This window comes from Peromyscus leucopus, chromosome 8b (assembly GCF_004664715.2).
Source record: "Peromyscus leucopus breed LL Stock chromosome 8b, UCI_PerLeu_2.1, whole genome shotgun sequence".
NCBI classification, from domain to species: Eukaryota; Metazoa; Chordata; class Mammalia; order Rodentia; family Cricetidae; genus Peromyscus; species Peromyscus leucopus.
Window position 1 is genome coordinate 33,498,741 of NC_051086.1, and position 18,066 is coordinate 33,516,806.

General features: G+C 49.7%; 1 protein-coding gene across 2 annotated transcripts in view; it reads right to left on the reverse strand.

Annotated features, from left to right (window-relative positions):
• Positions 1 to 2,439: 2,439 nt before the first annotated feature.
• Rufy1 (RUN and FYVE domain containing 1) overlaps positions 2,440 to 18,066 on the reverse strand; it is a 50,492-nt gene continuing 34,865 nt past the window's right edge. For both annotated transcript variants that reach the window (XM_028855000.2, XM_037201613.1), the window contains exons 12-18: positions 16,571 to 16,668; positions 13,422 to 13,541; positions 12,692 to 12,821; positions 9,319 to 9,413; positions 5,592 to 5,640; positions 4,229 to 4,306; positions 2,440 to 3,089 (exon numbers count right to left, since the gene is read on the reverse strand). In XM_028855000.2, coding sequence (XP_028710833.1) covers positions 2,946 to 3,089; positions 4,229 to 4,306; positions 5,592 to 5,640; positions 9,319 to 9,413; positions 12,692 to 12,821; positions 13,422 to 13,541; positions 16,571 to 16,668 — 714 coding nt within the window. In that variant the 3' untranslated portion in view covers positions 2,440 to 2,945. The remainder of the gene's footprint in view (positions 3,090 to 4,228; positions 4,307 to 5,591; positions 5,641 to 9,318; positions 9,414 to 12,691; positions 12,822 to 13,421; positions 13,542 to 16,570; positions 16,669 to 18,066) is intronic.

Sequence of the window (18,066 nt, forward strand, 5' to 3'; positions counted from 1 at the left end):
AAATAAGGTGCCATTAATAACATTGGCAGTTGTGGCTCATTCCTTTAACAGTGCTTGGGAGGTGGAGGCAGGTGGATTGTGTGCTTGGAGACTAACCTGGTCTACAGAGCAAGTTCCAGGACAATTGGGGCTGATAAAGGGACAAGAGACAAAGCACTGAAAAAAGTTTCTCTCTATCCCTGGCTATCATGGAACTAGCTTTATAGACTATGCTGGCTTCAAACTCAAATCCTGCAGTGGCGTCTTGAATCCCAGCACTCGGAGGCAGAGGCAGGCAGATCTCTTGAGTTTGAGGCCAGCCTGGTGTACAGAGTGAGTTCCAGGAAAGGTGCAAAGCTACACAGAAAAAAAAAAAAAAGCACCACCACCACTCTGGGAGAAATCCTACCTTGGGAAAAAACCCCAACAACTTGGAGACAGGATCTTACTGTGTAGCTATGACTGGGAGAAGCAGAACCAATTCCCTTAAGTGTCCTCTGACCTCCATTTGCAAGATGGTATACTCATAGACAAGAAAAACGAACTTTAAAGTTCAGTGATAGGCATCGTAGCACATGCCCTCTAGTCCAAGCACTAGGAAAGCAGAGCAGAGGTAGGCAGATAGATACCTGTGGCCTTTGCACACAAATGTTACAAAATCTGTCTAGTCTGTCACGATCTGTCTCTACATTTATGCTCGAACAGCACTACTGTAGAGCACATGTTCCTCTGTTCAGGCTGGAAGGTTACATATCAAACCAGTAACTGAAGCATTACCTAGACTTGGCAGCTAAATACTGGTGACTTGGGACCTGGAACCATTATGAATAATTTACTGAATATTGTGTTACTTGGTGGGTGGAGTTGAAGTTGGGAGGACAAGGGATGATGGAGGAAAAAAAAACCCCAAAACCCTGAACATGTGTGTGCCAGATGGTGGGACTTTTACTGAGCAGCAGCATGAAAATAGGTGTTACCTTGCTTCCTTCCTCTTTTGTGTGCAGATGAAAGATGTGACACTCAGAAGTGAAGTGCTTTGACTAATGTCCCCAGAAAGCTGGAGCCTAACTTGGGTATACCAAAAAGGTACAGACTTAATTAGAACTGGGGGCAGTACAGTGGGATGTGAACTTAGTGGGAAATTGGTCCTGTTTGAGGTTAGGAAAGGGGCTCAGGCAGGGAAGGAGTAGACTCCGCTGGCCCTTTTCACTTCCTGCAGTTTAGAACAGGGTTGGAGCTGCTCAGGCCTGGTTTTAAATCCTGGCTGCACAGTCCTTGCTGTTGGACTTCGGGTAAATGGGGGTTTGGGGAAGGCAGATGAGAAACAACATCCTCTTGTTTCTCATCTGCAGAACATGGGGAACCTTGCTGAAAGTAAAGCACCAGAACCAGTACTGACAAGTTGGGGAAGGTGAGATAGGCCTGGGTTGGTTTGGGGCAGAGTCTGGACAGTAAACCAGGTCAGGGAGTTGGTGAGAAGTAAGGTGTCAACTGTGAACAAGGTATTAGGTCTAGAAGGGTGGAAAAGTACAGGGCTGGGAGACAGGTGGATGGCTGCCTTGTCTGACGGATGTTACAATACTTATTTCAGCCTTCAGAGTCTCAGGCCAGCAAGATGACTCATTAGGTAAAGGTGTTTGCTGCCAAGGCTAGTCATCCCAGTTTGATCCCTGGAAGTCACATGGTAGAGAGAACTCATTCTAGGAAGCTGCCATCTAATCTAACCTTGCACTCTGGTACTTGTCTGCCTCCGTCCCATGCCTGCCCAACGAAGTCGGAGGCCATTGGCCTGAGTGGGATGGGTATGTGAACTTGCACTTGGGTGGGACCCTGAGAAGATGGCACAGTCTGCATGGCCACAGACATCTGTGCTAGCACAAGTCCCATGTAGCTAGATGGTTCTGATGTGCGGCTCAGCTCTGCCATGGTGTAGACGTACTTGCATACCCAGTTTTCAGGAAATCAGTGAGATAATCCAACACCTATAAAACAGGCTTTGTATGTTTTGCTGGATATGGTGGCACATGCTTATAATTCCAGTACTTGGGAGGTAGAGGCAAGGGGATCAGTTCAAGGCCAGCCTTGGCTGCATTTGGCTATTTGAGACTTGTCTCAAAACAAAAAGGAGCTGTGTTGGCTGAGTCTGCCTATTTGCAAGCTCAATGTCCTAGCACTTCCAAGGCTTGCTAAGTGAGGTGTACAGTGGCCATTCTTGGCTCATTCCTACATGATCGTCATGAGGATGTAACCCCACTGCAAGTCAGGCATCTGGGAAAATAGGCATTTGGACTTTGGTGACAGGCTTGAGGGAGGTCCTTTACCCTGGCCTTGGTCCACCTGGGTGGAGCAGCCTGAGTCCAGCAACACAACAGCCGAAGAGCTCAAACCCAGCAGGCCCTCCTCCCCAGGCCTCGCAGCGCCCTCCACAGGCGAGCTGGAGGCCAGCACTTTGTACAAGAGTGAAAAATAAAGGATTTTATTGCAGGGCCAGTGGTAGGTGTTGACAGGGGCATGATGGCAAATGCTGGGTGTGGAAGCAGACAAGGCACACTGACAGACCCATGAGTTCAAAGCACTGCAGAAATCGAGGTTTCTATGGGATGTGGGTAGGAAAGAGAGGATGCTGTACCAGTGCAACTGCTGCAGAACAGGTTAATCCTTTGAAAAGTGGAAGTGACAGTAGCAAAATCATGAAGTTCCACCTGTCCCAAAGCCAGGACATAACCGAGGACACAGACGTGTCAGACCGGAGGAGCTGGCTCCACACGAACCGTGGACAAATGCTCAGCTGCCACCGGCGCTGTCCTCAGAGGCTGACAGCCTGGTGAGGGCTTCATTCTCTCCTGTGATTCTCTTGGGCCCGGGCAGGTCTCTGGAGACGCAGAGTTTGGCACTGTACCTGAGGCTTTCCTCCACTCTGAGGATGGAGGTCAGCAGGTTAAGGTCCCTGCGGGTGGCTGCCGGCCTCAGGAGGCCGTGGAGGAGCAGCGCTGCAGGAGCAGGGTGTGGCAGCTGTCACACACGCGCACTGGCTTCGGGTAGGAGGGCAGGGCCAGCTCGTTGCTGGAGCACGTGTTGCAGAAAATGTGGCCACAGTTTCGGCAGTGGTGCTGGAAGACAGGAAAAAGGCCGTCAAGACAACGGGGGAGACGCAACCCCACACCTACTCTGCTTTGTAAAGCCTGGCTTCTCTAAGGGCCATGTCTTAGACTCAACATGCTCTCAGACAGCCTCCCCTGACTGGGGCAGACAGCGGTGGTTTATAAACGGGCCGAGAATCTGGTACTTAATGGAGTTAGGTTTTTTATTTTTGTTTTCCAGAGCTGAGGACCGAACCCAGGGCCTTATGCTTGCTAGGCAAGTGCTCTACCACTGAGCTAAATCCCCAACCCCCCCCTTTTTTTTGGTGGGGAGATAAGGTCTCACTATGTGTCCCCTGGCTGGCATGAAACTTGCTTCTGTCCCTGTTTCCTGACAGTGGGGATTAAAGACATCATCACCACTCCTGGCAGTGTTGGGTTCTTTGGGCATGTGATGGACGCCAAGCTCAGCCTGGATAGCCTCTGCTCCTGGCTCTATGGACAATTAGGCTGGACTGCACAAGACTGTTCACGGCGGGATGGCCAGACTCTGCTGCCTCAGCCTTCAGCAAGTCTTGACAAATGGAGGTCATTTCCTATTCTGAACTTAACTTAGTTTGGCACTTTGGCTTCTCTTTCCCACAGATGAAAGCTACGGATGGGAGTGGAGAGGTGGTGAGCCCACAGCCGTGTATAGGCTCGGGGGGTAAACCTCCCTGTGTAGTGATGATCCCTTAAGTGCCCAGGATTATGCACTTTTCCAAGCCCATTCTCTGTCCAGTTGGTCTTTGATGAGGCAGTTCAAGTTCCCACTACCATGGACCAAAAAGGCACCCAGGACTTTCTGTTACTAGAGCCTTGCAGCAGGCTACATGGGTAGACACAGGCGCAGTTCACCCAGTGAGGTTCTTTTGACCTGACACCTTTCAGCTTCCTATGGTGGTTTGCCTGAGTCAGTCAGGTAACTAACCGGTCCTGCTGCCCACAGAGGGCTGCCAGGGTACACCCGCCCCGGCAGCGCCACAGAGAAGCCACTCTGCTCCAAGCAAGTCGGTCATTAAAGGACGTGGGGCCAGGGCCTCCAGCCGACCAACAGGCATAGCTGCGGTGCAGAGACAGGCTTTTCGGAAGCGGGAGGAGAATCTGGGGCGGAAGTGGCCGCTACATACCTTTCTCCGGGAAATGGAGAACTCCTTCTCACACTGCTTACAGTGGGTTGCTTCATCATCTTTCAACCATGTGTGGCCCTGAGGAAGAAAACAGACCTGAGAACTTCACCTCCTGTCAGCCCCTGGTGGCTGCATCCACTGTCTTGTGACTGTCCCTATTTTCTTGGGAGGCCTTGCTGTTTCACCAGATGTAGCCTCAGAGGAATGATGGAGCCTTTCCGTCACACTGGCGGCAGGTGGCATTCACAAATCCTAACGAAGTGTCTGCTCTCAGCATCCTGGCCGCCATCACGGCTGATCCGCTCCCCTGCCCCTTTATACCTGAGGTCACTTCAGTCACAGTGGTGCCTGCAACCCCAGGCCCAGCCTGAGACAGGATCCCATGACTAGCTAAACTGGCCGGAGGGAAGGCTAGCCAGATCCAAGCTAGGCTCAAACAGGTGATGTGGACCTCTACAGAGAGACAACGTGTAGGGGAGGAATGCCTTCGGGCTCAGTGAAGCTCTTCTGCCCACCCAGCCCTGCATCCTCAGCGGCTCTGGGAAATAGCTTGCTGCACTACCTAAGAGAAAAGGAGGCTCTGGAAAAGGGTGTTTTGCAAGTTTTTACCAGGGAAAAACTGATCTGGGAAGTATCATCCCTTAGGAATTCTGTATGTGATCAAAGGGGTCAAGGGCCCCTTGCCACATGCTTCACTGTGCCCGAGAAGCAGGCTGCTGGGGCCCTCGGGAGCTGTCTGCTGCCACTGTCATAGGAATACTGCATGGCAAGACACAGAAGCCTGCAGCTCACAACAGTTATAATCAAGGGCCTTCATTTAAAGAGCAGGAGCAGCTGGGGATCCATACACCTGCTGGGCTGGAGGGGGCTGCACAGCCTGGCCTCCCACCGTGAAGGGCCTCCTTCTGCCTTTCAGCTTCTTTCTGCTCTGCTGTGGCAACCGGGCGGCGGGCGAGGCCTCTCTTCCCGGCCCCCTGTGTGTGCAGAACAGAGCTCCACTGTCTGCTACCTTCTCGAGCACACAGCAGGTCAGAGACAGCCACTGGGCACAGTGCCTACCAAGAGCTGGGGCTTAGAGAAACCGCCAGCAGAAGAGTCAGCCTCCAGCTCATGCCTGTCCACCTGCGGCCATCTCAGACATGCCTGTGATACTGTGTTGTCACCACTGTGGGGGAGACAGTAAGCAGTCTTTATTTTATTTTTCGACAGTGTAACCCTGGCTGGCCTGGAGCTCGCTATGTAGGCTAGGCAGGCTGGCCCTGAATCCAGAGGTCAAGGGCTTTTGCCTCTGGAGTACCAGGATACAGGTGTTCTCCACTGCGATCAGTGTAAGTGACTTTGCTCATATAAGTAACTTTGATACCTTCAGTGCCTTGTTTACTTCCTTTATGTCTTCCATCTTTAGTTTGGACCTGTAAAGAAAAAAGGCAATTGTTTTAGCAGGACAGACTGCGGCACAGCTAAAGTAGTGACTACGGCTGTGTGTGGAACACTGGAGTAGGAAGGGGGCAAAACAGGGTTTCTCGGTGTAACAGTCCTGGCTGTCCGGAACTGGCTCTGTAGATCAGGCTAGCCTGGACTCACAGAGATCCACCTGCCTCCCAAGTGCTGGGGTTACAGGGGTGTACCATCACTGCTGGGTAAAACATTGGTTCTTTTCAAGTGCTTCCCATTTTTGTGTGACCTGAGGTTGTCTATTCACGCCCCAGCTCATGTGTCTGCTAAACCTGGGACCATGTGGCTTAAGAGCAGACTTGCAAGCCCACGAGGGTCAAGAAGGACAAAGTGGTTGCCCTTATGAGTGTCGAATGAGACGGGCGTGATGGCGCACACCTTTAACCCCAGCACTCAGGAGGCAGAGGCAGCCTGATCTCTGTGATTCCAGGCCAGCCTGGTCTACAAAGTGAGTTCCAGGCCAGCCAGGGCTACAAAGAGAAACCCTGTCTCAATAAACAAACAAACAAGAAGGCTGGCGAATGAGCTCCGGATGTCTAGCTCTGGCTTCTCTGGGTAGCTGTCCCTGCATTTAATGTACTTGTGTAAGGCCAGGAAGTCCTGGCCTAGCTGCCGCTCTCGGTAGAGACCTCAATCTCCAAGCTTCTTGGAGGTTGTTCAGCCCACTGCACGTCCAGAAGGGGCAGGCTGGGAGGCTCCACTAACTCTCCATCCTTTAATGGATGAACAATTCCTTCACATAAAGATAGATTTGAACAAGGTTTAGGTTGGTAGAACTGCTTCTGCAAAAATGAAACACTACGCCTTTAATCTCAGCACTCAGGGAGGCAGAGGCAGGTGGATCTCTGTGAGTTCAGGGCCAGCCTGGTTTACAGAGCAAGTTCCAGGACAGCCAGGGCAATACAGAGAAGGCCTGTCTCAAAAAAACAAAAACAAAACAAAATGAAACTCTACATGCTGGTGATCTAGGGAAACCTTTTGGACTTTTTTTTGTGTGTATGTGTGGTGTGTATGTATGTGCACATGCTTGTTCACATATGTCATATGGGTACAAATGCATATGTAGAGGCCAGAGGAAGATGTTGGTATCTTCCTTGATCACTCTTCTACTTTCCTTAGCCGGAGCTCCCAGACTTGGCTAGTAGAGCCAGCCACCTCACCTGGGGGATCTCTGTCTACTGAGTGTTGGGATTACAGGTGGATCACCACACTGGATGGCTTTTTTATGTAGCTGCCGGGGATCCAAGCTCCAGTATGCATGCTTGTATGGCAAGTAAGTGCTTTATCCAATGAGGCACCTTCCCAGTCCCAGGAGTAGTTCAAGCTGGTCTCAGCTTGGTGATCCTCCTGCCTCCACCTCTTTAGTATTTCCTATTGGTATGTACTAACATGACTGGCAAAGGCCTTTTAGGTCCGCCCCACCCCAGGCTCAGAGGTGCTCTGCAGGCTGATGCAGGGACACGTGACAGCAGCCCCGGTACCAGAGCCCTTTCTTATTTCTATTTTTTACTCACGCTTTTGAGACAGAGTCTCAGGTTCCAGGCTGGCCTGGAGCTCGATATGAACATTAGGCTAGCCTCAAACTCATAGACCTATCAGGTTCTACCTCCCAAAATGCTGGGAATAACAGTGTCCACCACCATGCCTGGCAACAGCTCCTGCCCCCTTTTTGGGACAGGGTCTGACTATGGTCCTGTATTAGAACTCATTATGTAGACCAGGTTGGCTTTGAACTCACAGAGATCTGCCTGCCTCTGCTTCCTCAGTGCTGGGATTAAAGGTGTGTACTATCACACCTGGGGCCTTAAAAGCTGGTTAGTCTAAATGTCTTAGATTTCTAGGTGTCAAGTGGTTTCTGAGAGACAGGTGAATTAAGCCAGAGCTTACAAAACAGCATCAGAACACTCAAAACCACCATGGCCTTCATTAATGACTAGCAGGTAGCCCCTTTCTAGTCCAGCTGTAGAAAAAGGCCAGCAGATTGGCTGGACCAGAGGCTGTCCCATGGACAGACCTTGGGAGACCAGGTCAAGATGGTAGCCTGTCCACACAGACCTCTAGGAAACAACTTGGGGAGTGTCTACAAGTCCCCAAGATACAGAAACTGCAAATGTTCCTATAGCTGAGAATAAAGCATTTGCTCCTTAGAAAACAGCACCAGAACATTCAGAAGACCACTGTGGCCTTCATTAATGACCAGCAGACAGCCCCTTCCCTGTCCAGCTGCAGAAAAAGTTTAGCCGACTTACTGGACCAGAGGCTGTGCCAGCATGGGCTTGCAGGAAGGGAAGACGGGGGAATGTGGCTACTTGGGCGATCCTGTCTGGGTTGCATGTACACCTAACTCTGCTACAGCCACACGGCTTGGCTCTGAGAGACACGGTGACTGAGTATCTCCAGATAGGATTCCAAAGCTAGATCAGGTGGTAGCACTGAGACATGCCCAGAGTCAGAAAATCACTGACATCTTTGAGGACCATTGGGTCTGACTCTGCTTTGTGTCCATCCAGTGTGGGGACAGGAAGAAGAGAGTCCCAGGTATAAACCCAAGTAGTCCCCTCCAGCCAGCTCCACATCTGCTTCTGGAGAGTGCTCCTGGGCTGCCCAAGGAGTTGACCCGTGCTTGGCATGGGACAGACACTTGGCCTTGTGTTTGCTCAGGGAGAGTAGGCTGGGGTGGGGAAAAGGGCAGAACACACCAAGTACAGGGTCAGGAGAAAGCAGTGTGGGGCATGCGAGAGGGTTAGGGGTCAGAGCGGTATATTGCCCAACAGTAGCCCTGTGTATCTCCAGAAAGATGCTGGGAGAGAACAGAGAATGAGCAGCCTTTGTATGCACCTGAAAGAGGCCAAAGCCAGAACATTCATTCTCCTTTCTTAGTAACAGGAGACCTTCTATCAGCCATGGTGGTGCATGCTCTAATCCTGGTATGGAGGTTGCAGAAGGCCAAGTTCAAGGCTAGCCTGAGATACATCGTAAGATTGTCTTAAAACACTCTCTGGTATTACACTCGCACAGCAAAGTAGGAGACCTTGGGGCTGGAGATACTCAGTAGTTAAGAGCACTCACTGCTGCTCTAGGGGACCTGAGTTCAGCTGCCAGCATCCACGTCAGGTGGCTCATAACTGCCTGTAACTCCAGCTCCAGGAAACCCAATGCCTTTGGCCTCTGAGGGCATCAGCACTTATGTGAATATACCACCTCACCACTCAAAAATAATAAAGATAAACTATTTAAAAAACAAAATAGGAGACCTTCCAACTTTCCAGACAAAACAAAAGGTTATGTACATTCTCATATTTCTTGAATTTTTCTAGCTTTCTCTCATTTGGTTCCCATCTCTAAACCTCTTCTGGCTACATGCATCCTTGCAGTTAAAGGTCACAACTCTCCAGTGCTCTGGTCATGGGTGGAGCAAGAGGAACTTTTCTCCTGCTAGCCCTGCCAGGTGCCAGATACACCAGTGTCTGGTCACAGGAGAAAATAATCCTCAAGGGACTAGGGGTCACACAGCTGCCTCCTACGGCCTGGCTTCCTGAGGTCATGAGGAAGAGCTGCGAGGCTTCCTGGCTAGCTCTTCCAGCACCAGGCCTGGAAGGTGCACAGATCTAGCCTTGCATGGGGGTGGCTCTTACTGGCTGAGGTGCAGTCCCATTTCCTGGAGGGCTTGCTCCTGCTCCTCACAGACCTTCCGTAACTCCGCCTTCTCATCTTGGAGCTCCCGTAGCTCCTGAAATAGACAAGCCACATGTCACACACAACTACATTTTCCTTTTTTAAATGTTTAGTAACCAGTGTGGTCAGGAGATCAGAATGTCTTGCAGAAGCAAAGAATAGTTTTGTTGCGTGAATATCAGCCAAGAGAGGGTTCTCTTGTGGATAACTTCATACCCGCTATGGGCAGATGATACAGTGGGACCCTCTCAAACAACCACTACAAGTGGTTCTAAGATGGATCCAAGGGTACAGGACAGGGATGAGATACATTCAGGTCAGTTAAGAAGAGTTACCTGGGTTGGGCATGTTGGCCAACACTTTTAATCCCAGCACTCAGGAGGCAGAGGTGGACAGATCTCTGAGTTCGAGGCCAGTCTAGTCTACAGAGTGAGTTCCAAGACAGCTAGGGTCACACAGAGAAACCTTGTCTCTAAAACCCAAAACCCAAACAGGGGGGCGGTTGCGCTGCACTTGCTGTTCCTGGTGGCATATACTTCACGCCTTTAACCCCAGCATTCGGGACACAGAAGCAGGTGGATCTCTGTGAGTCCAGGCCAGTCTGGTCTACATGGTGAGACCCTGTCCATATAGTCCCTGTCTTAAACACACAAAAACAGTTACTCCAACGGACAAGTAAGGCTTTGCTTGTCCACTAAAGGCTGGGTTTTAAACGCACAGTTATCTGGGCTGGATATAGTAAGGCGTTGTGTGATCTTAGTTCCTGGAGGTGGAGACAGCATCAGGAGCTCAATGTGCTCCTCTACTACATACTGAGTTCAAGATCAGCCTGGGCTACAAGAGACCCTGTCACAAAACAAAACACAAGTCACGCCCCTTCCACGACTGTCCTTCAAAAGTGGCTTTAAATTTTTTTTTTACACTTACTTCTTTGTGTGTCTGCATGGGTAAGGGCACACATACGGGGAGGTCAGAGGGTAACCTTCAGGACTCTGTTCTCCCCTTTACCCTGAGCACTGCAGGGATCGAACCTAGGTGGGCAGGCTTAGAGGCAAGCTCCTTTGTCTGCTTAGCCACCCCATGGGCTCTAAAGTCTATTTCATTCTATTGAATTAATTAATTACTTTAGGTTTTTCAGTGTAGTCCTGGCTGTTCTGGTTCCTTGAACTCCTCTGCTTCCCAAGTGCTGGGATTAAAGGTGTGTGCCACCACCGCCCTGCTCTAAAGTCTATTTTAAAATTCCTTGGGAGAAAAAGAAAAAAAAAGTCTCTGGGTATGGGAGATGGCTCAGTGGGTTAAGATACTTTCCACCAAGTCTGACAACTTGATTTGACTTCTAAATCCACAGAGTGGAAGGAGAAAACTGATACCTGTAAGCTGTCCTCTCACTTCCACACGTGCACACTCATGTACACACACACACACACACACACACACACACACACACACACACACTAAATACATTTAATAAAATATTTCTAAAAGACCTTTAATAAAACTCCAACTGCTAATCCCAGCACTAGGGAGGCAGAGACAGATGGATCTCTGTGAGTTCGAGCCAGCCTGGGCTACAGAGTGAGTTCCAGGACAGGCGCAAAGCTACACAGAGAAACCCTGTCTCGAAAAACCAAAAAAACAAAACAAAACAAAAAACAAACAAACAAAAAAACCAAAACAACAACAACAACAACAACAAAACCCTCCAACTGCTTTGTACTGGTTGGTCCTGGAATTCTTTTCTTCACCAAACCCTGGATTTGTCAAGGTCAAGGTCTCTAAAAGATGAAAGGGCTGGGCATGGTGGTGCACCCCTTTAATCCCAGCATCTGGGAGGCAGAGGCAGGCGGATCTCTGTGAGTTCAAGGTTGGTCTTCTCTCTATATATATAAAGTTTCTGGCCAGCCAGAGCAACACAGAAAGACCCTGTCTCAAAACCCCCAGGCTGCTGTGAGTGACAGTGAGGAACTGTGTCTCTGCCCCCTTTGCTGATGGCATCACCAAGCCTGCTGTGTGGTATGCTGTTGGGAACATTTGCTTACACTGAAGATATGTCTTTGCCAAGGCGTCTTCTGATTGGGTTAATAAAGAGCTGAATGGCCAATAGCTAGGCAGGACTTCCGGGGATAGAGAGAACTCTGGGAAGAAGACAGGCTGAGTCGCCAGCCAGACACAGGGAGGAAACAGGAGGTGTGGGATGGAAGAGGGGCAATGAAGTTGGCAGAGTGTAGATTAATAGAAATGGGTTAATTTAAGTTATAAGAGCTAGTTGGGACAAGCCTAAGCTAAAGGCCAAGCTTTTATAATTAATAAGTTTCTGTGTCATTATTTGTGAGCTGGCAGCCAATGAAAAAGCTTACTATCGTATGTAGAATTCAAATGCAGACTGAAGTATCTTGAGGGGGGTATGTTCAGTGACAGAGGCACTTCCTGGGTCCTTTCAGGTCCAGTGTCCTCCCCTCCCCTCTCTGAGCCTGGCCTGGCTCCTGCGCCCCTTCCTTCCCTTGAAGCTCTTCCCAACAGCAGGGCAGGGCCTCTGGGCCCACGCTGCACGGCGGCACCCATTTCTACTCTGACAGCTGCCTGGTCCACCAGGCTGTGCGGAGGGGAGCGCACATTTGGCTTTGTTGCCCTGGGGTCAGTAGGTCTGGGAGCCTGATGTTAGGGTGCATGGGGGTATCCAGGAAATCAGTCCAGCATACTGCTGTCAGCTGAGAGAGCATACTGCTTCCCTGAGAGAGCTGCTTCTACAAGAACGTCACCAGGGCAACACCCACTTGCTCACAGGATCCAGGCCATTCTGAAAGTGACACTGGGGACCCCAGAGAACTGAAGTGATGTCAGAAGGAAATGGAGCATGGGATGATTATAGGGTCTGGTTCTGCCTGTCTCCTGGGATGACTTGAGCTTTGGGAAGAATGGCCAGCCAACCTCTGGGGAGAAGTCATGTGCATGGGCTTTTGCTGAAAATGTTGACTGGTTCCTCACAGTTTCCCAGACAGGAGGCCAGCACCAGCTCGCCACAGTAGCTGGTTTTAAGACCACCTGTAGGGGGCACCCCCCTACCCCCACTCCCACCCCGGTATACGGGTGGCTGGCCCGGCTCTCTCCCAGGCCTCTGCTTCTCTATCTGCTCTTTCCAGCTCCTCTCTGGCCCATGTGGCTGACTCCATGGCTTACCCTCGCCTCTGCCATCTCCTCTTAGGATGGATGCCCTGTGCACAGGGCAGGAACAGCGCCCCAGACCCGGCTCCCACACAGAGGCACTGGAGAGCCTGGCCTTGGCAGCGGGTTCTGGAGAAGACGCGGTGCTTTGCCCACTGGCGGCCATCTTACCTTCTTCAGTCCTTCCACTTGCTGCAGCTCTGTCTGGAGCAGACAGGAGGTGTCTTTCTCACGCTGTAATTCTCTCTGGAGAGCTTGCCTCTGTTCTTTTTCTGATTTCAGTTCTTTCTCTAGACCTGAGCTGTTGTTTGCCCAAGAGTGAACTAGAGTTAGTTGCAGTGGGAGATTTCCATGGAAGACCCACCATCTACCACACAAGATAGGGGGAACCATCTGAATGGCCGCATGGACATCAAAACCCTGACATGGAGTGAAACCAGGCCTCCTCCTGTAGGGTCGCCCGTACCCCCAAAAGATTAGGGGCTGCCAGGTACACACTTGGCTGTTTATACCAATGAGTGGAAAACACTGAGGACTACAAGGACCAGAGAGCGGCAACAAAGTTCAGTATCCGCCTGGCTTTTTACAGCCCACATTCAGTAGACAGGAGGCTCCCAAGGAGCTGGGGATAGAGTGACCAGGGTCAGGGGTGAGCTTGGCTGGATCTGACTCATCTTTCACCAGCTGAGGAAGCTGGGGACACAGCTGGCCCCGGGAGGCTGCCTGTTCAGTTCTGGTTTGTGAAGCAGCGCACACCCTCTCATGCGGACGGGCCTTGCAGGGGTGAACTCAGGTGGGAGACTGCCTATCTCCTCCTCTTTCTTCTTGGAGACAAGAAGAAAGGCAGGAAGCCACTTCCTAGTCCTCTCGCTGACCTCTCACAGGCGCCCCGGCTCCTTACCATTGGTCGCGCAGCTGGGACAGCTGGAGCTGCAGGGCGCTGACCCTTCCGCCGAGCTCCTGCTGGACTTTGTGGCTCCGCTCCTCCGCCCCCTGTCTGGCCCTTTCCGCCTGCTGTAACCTGGAGGCAATGCCAAGCAGACACATTCGGTCTTTGTAAGGAAAGGCTCACACCTCTCAGACTGAAAAACTTTTGTCTTAAGCTACTTGTCTCCTCCTTCCCTCCCTCCCTCCTTTTTTTTTTTTTTGAGATAGGGTCTTGCTCTGTAGCTTAGGCTACAGAACTTGCTACCTAGTTCAGACTGGTTTCAAAATCATGATCTTCCTACCACAGCTGCAGTGTGTACCACACACAGGTGTACACCTCCACGAATATGTACCACACACAGGTGTACACCTCGACAAATATGTACCACACACAGGTGTACACCTCCATGAATAGCTTGTCACCTGAATGGGAATTTACACGGTGGATGCTGCTCCATCTTTTCCTTCCTTCCTTCCTTCCTTTCTTCCTTCCCCTCTCTCTTTCTTTTTATTTTTTGAGACAGGGTTTCTTTGCGTATCTCTGGCTAGTCTGAAACTCTGGCCAGGCTGGCCTTGAACTCAGAGATCAGGCTACCTCTGCCTCCCAAGTGCTGGGATTAAAGGTGTGTGCCATCACAGCTCAGCTAATTGCTCCATCTTTTCATGTGCTTATCTGCCATCCACATAGCCTGCTTGCTAAAGCGCATGCTCAAGTCTTGGCCCATCTTTTCTTTTTCTTTTTGAGACTGGGTCTTGCTAGCTTGAAACTAGCTATAGCCCAGGTTGGCCTTCAGTCTGTGATCCTCCTGCCTCAGTCTTTTCAGGGCTGGGATTACAGGTGTGCACACCACACTTAGGTTTTGTTTTTTTTTTTTGTTTTGTTTTGTTTTTTGTCTTTTTTCTTCCCCTTGGGGTGTGTGTGTGGCGCATGTGCCACCGTGCACATGTGAAGGTTAGGGGACAACCTGGGGTGCCCGTCCAACCCTTCCCACCTTGCCTGAGACAGGCTCTTATTTGCCACCACTGTGTACACAGGGTTTGCTGGTCCACGAGCTTCCATGGACTTCGCTGTCTTTATCTTTCATCCTGCCATAGGCACTTCATTTTTACAGGCCCGTGCTACTGCACATTGCTATGCAGGTTCTGGGGATTTGAATTCAGGTCCTCAAGCTCTCCCAGGGCAAGCACTGTTAACCGCAGAGCCATCCCCACAGGTTCGTCTGTTTTTAGTTGAACTATTTGGCTTGTTTTTTGAGAGTTCTTTATATAGTCTAATACAAGTTCGTTGTCAGACTTCTACAAATTTTCTCTAAATTAATAAATACTCTTTTAATTCTTTTAACTATGTTTCATAGGATGAAAGTTTAAAGTATTATTATATTGCTATTACTATTTTTTTCTTTTGGCTTTTTGAGACAGGGTTTCTCTGTGTAGTCCTGGCTGTCCTAGAACTCACTCTGTAGACCAGGCTTAGCCTTGAATTCACAGATCCTCCTGCCTTTGCCTCCCAAGTGCTGAGATTAAAGGCCAGTAGTGACATCTTGCCCAGTAAGTTGAGAATTTTGATACAGTCTAATTCACCAAGTTTTTATCTTACAGGTCATGGTGGTTTGAATAGAAATAGTCCCCAGAGGCTCATCTATTTGAATGCTTGGTCATTAGGGAATGGCGCTACTTGACAGGGATTAGGAGGCGTGGCCTTGTTGGAGGAAGTTTGTCATTGGGGGTGGGCTTTGGGGTTTCAAATGCTCAATCCAGGCCCAGTGTCTATCTCGCTCTCCCTGCAGCCCACTGATCCAGATGTAGAGTGCTCGGCTCCTTCTCCAGCACCATGTCTGCCTGTGTGCCACCATGCTTCCTGCCATGATGATAAGGGACTGAACTTCTGAACCTGTAAGCCAGCCCCAATTAAATGTTTTGCTTTTGTTTTTGTTTTTTTTAAAATAAGATTGCTGTGGTCATGGTGTCTCTTCACAGTACATGAAACGTCAGCTAAGATATAGTCATACTTTTACGCTACCTCAAAAAGAAATCTTGGGGCTGGAGAGATGGTTCAGTGGTTAAGAGCATGGGTTGCTCTTCCAGAGGTCCTGAGTTCAATTCCCAGCAACCACATGGTGGCTCACAACCATCTGGGATCTGATGCCCTCTTCTGGCATAAAGTTGCATATGAAGATAGAGCACTCATATACATATAAAAAAAAAATCTCTTTGCCTACTCCAAAGTTCTAGTTTTCTGTTTCCCTCCAAACCGTTTTTAGATTTTTCATTGAAATTTATGATGCCTTTTGAGCCAGCTGTTCTGTCATATTGGAGGTGTGGGTTGAGAGTCACTGGTTTGCAGACGGAGGACCAATTGCTCCAACACTATTTACTGAAAAGACCATCTTTTCTGTGCAGTGGTGGAGCACACCTTTAATCCTAGCACTTCAGAGGCAGAGGCAGGTAAATCTCTGAGTTCTAGGCCAGGTAGGTCTACAGGACTGCCAAAGCTACATAGAGAAATCCTGTCTTAGACACCCCCTCTAAAAAAAAGACCGCCTTTGCTCTATGGAATAACATCCCATTTCCCAAAAAGCAGTCACATTTGTGTATATCTATTTTGGGATGCTATCACTTTTTAAATTTTATATGTGTGTGTGTGTGTGTGTGTGTGTGTGTATGCGTGCACAAGTGTGTATGCTGGAGCCTGCAGAGACCAGATCTTGTGGAGCTGGAGTGAGAGGTCACTGTGAACCACCCAACATGGGTGCCGGGAAACAAACTCGAGTCCTCTCTAACAACAGTCAGTGCTCTTAAGTGCTGAGCCATCTCTCTAGCCCCTGAAATTCTATTCTGATCCACTGCTGAGCTGATATTTGAATGTGACAGTGACAATCCACTCTTTGTCTAGTTCCAAAGCCTGAGAGGACATTCTGATGCAGTGGCCAACAGCCTGACTAACTGACCAGAGCTTAGGTTAGACTGGTTGGTGCACCCAGCCTTTTCCTTAGACATAGGGTGGGCCAAGGAAGGATAGTCAACCCAATTTGTCTGTACTTCTCAGTGAGACTCTGTGGTTGTTTCTGTCCAAGCATTCCCAGAACCTTCTAGAGATGTCCTGTCTACCAGGGAAGTGGTTACCTTTCTTCCATTTGTTTCATGCTGGACATCACTTGATTGGTTTTTCCTTCAAAGGAGGCAATGGCTTCATTCTTCTGCTGTAAAGTGTTCTCTGCATTCTAGGAAAGCAAGGAGAGGGGTCCATAAGCTGCCCAGGCCTCCTCCACATCTCTGCATTACAAACCGGCCTCACTGTTCATACGGACTTGGCAACACTCTCAAGAGTATGCCATAATTGCTGTTCTTCCCTAGAGCCCTGGAAGACAAACCAGGTCAAGGCTCCAGCTCTGGCAGGAAGAGCAAAGCGGCAGGTACTGGGGTCTGCTTGCTGCAGTCAGTGTGGACTCTACTCCCGAGGATCCTCTTGGCCTGGGCACACGTGCCAGTTCATGTGCCCCTTCAAGGGCTCTCAAGGGAGGCATTGTCAGCTTCGATTTCCTATTGAGAGGGAGGCTCAGAGAGAAGAGCCAGTCAGAGGCAGGGCTGTTCCCACAGTCCTGTCTGTGAGACTCACTCTGTCCCAATTTTAAATCAGAACAGGTATCCAGGCCCAGCAAGCAGGAGGGAGCACTCTGTAGTCACAAGAGACACACTGTAAGATAAAGGCTACAGAGATACACCGTATGATAAAAGGCTACAGAGAGGCTGCTGCAGAAGGAAGCCGGGATGAGTTCCTAAGGAACACAGATTGCACTTTCTGACTGAAGCTTACACTCAGGACAAACAGCATGCTAAATGCTGTTCAACTTAAAGAAAAAGTAATGGAAACCATTCAATGCTCAGACCTGGAAGACCACAGCACCATGATACTCACTGCAGTGAAACGAAACTGTATCACAACTTACACATAAAGAAAAGAAGCTGAAACACGACATACCCTAGTTCTAAGAGGCATCTGATTCTGAGACACTGCAATGGGGAAATATGATTCTCTGGTGATAAAATACTTTTGCCAAGATTTGAGGGACACAAACCAGTTTGTTTTCTCTTTGGCTGGTGCTGAAGATTAGACAAGCATTTTGTCTCTGAGCTGTGTATACCCTCAGGTTCCGTGTGTGTGTGTGTGTGTGTGTGTGTGTGTATGTGTGTGTGTGTGTGTGTGTGTGTTGTGTGTGTCTGTGTTTGTGCATGTGCATGTATGTTAGACAAGTATTCTGTCTGTCTGTATCCTCTGGTACCCTTTCTCTCTCTCTCTCTCTCTCTCTCTCTCTCTCTCTCTCTCTCTCTCAAGTTTTATTTATTTATCATGAATATGGTATTCTGTCTACATATATGCCTGCAGGCCAGAAGAGGGACCAGATCTCATTACAGATGGTTGTGAGCCACCATGTGGTTGCTGGGAATTGAACTCGGGACCTCTAGAAGAGCAGCCAGTGCTCCTAACCTCTGAGCCATCTCTCCAGACCCTCTTTCTCTCTCTCTCACTCTTTCCATCTCTCTCACTCTGTTTGAGACAGTCTTACGATGTGGCCTAAGCTGGCCTTACCAGTCTGTGATCCCCTTGTCCCATTCTCAGG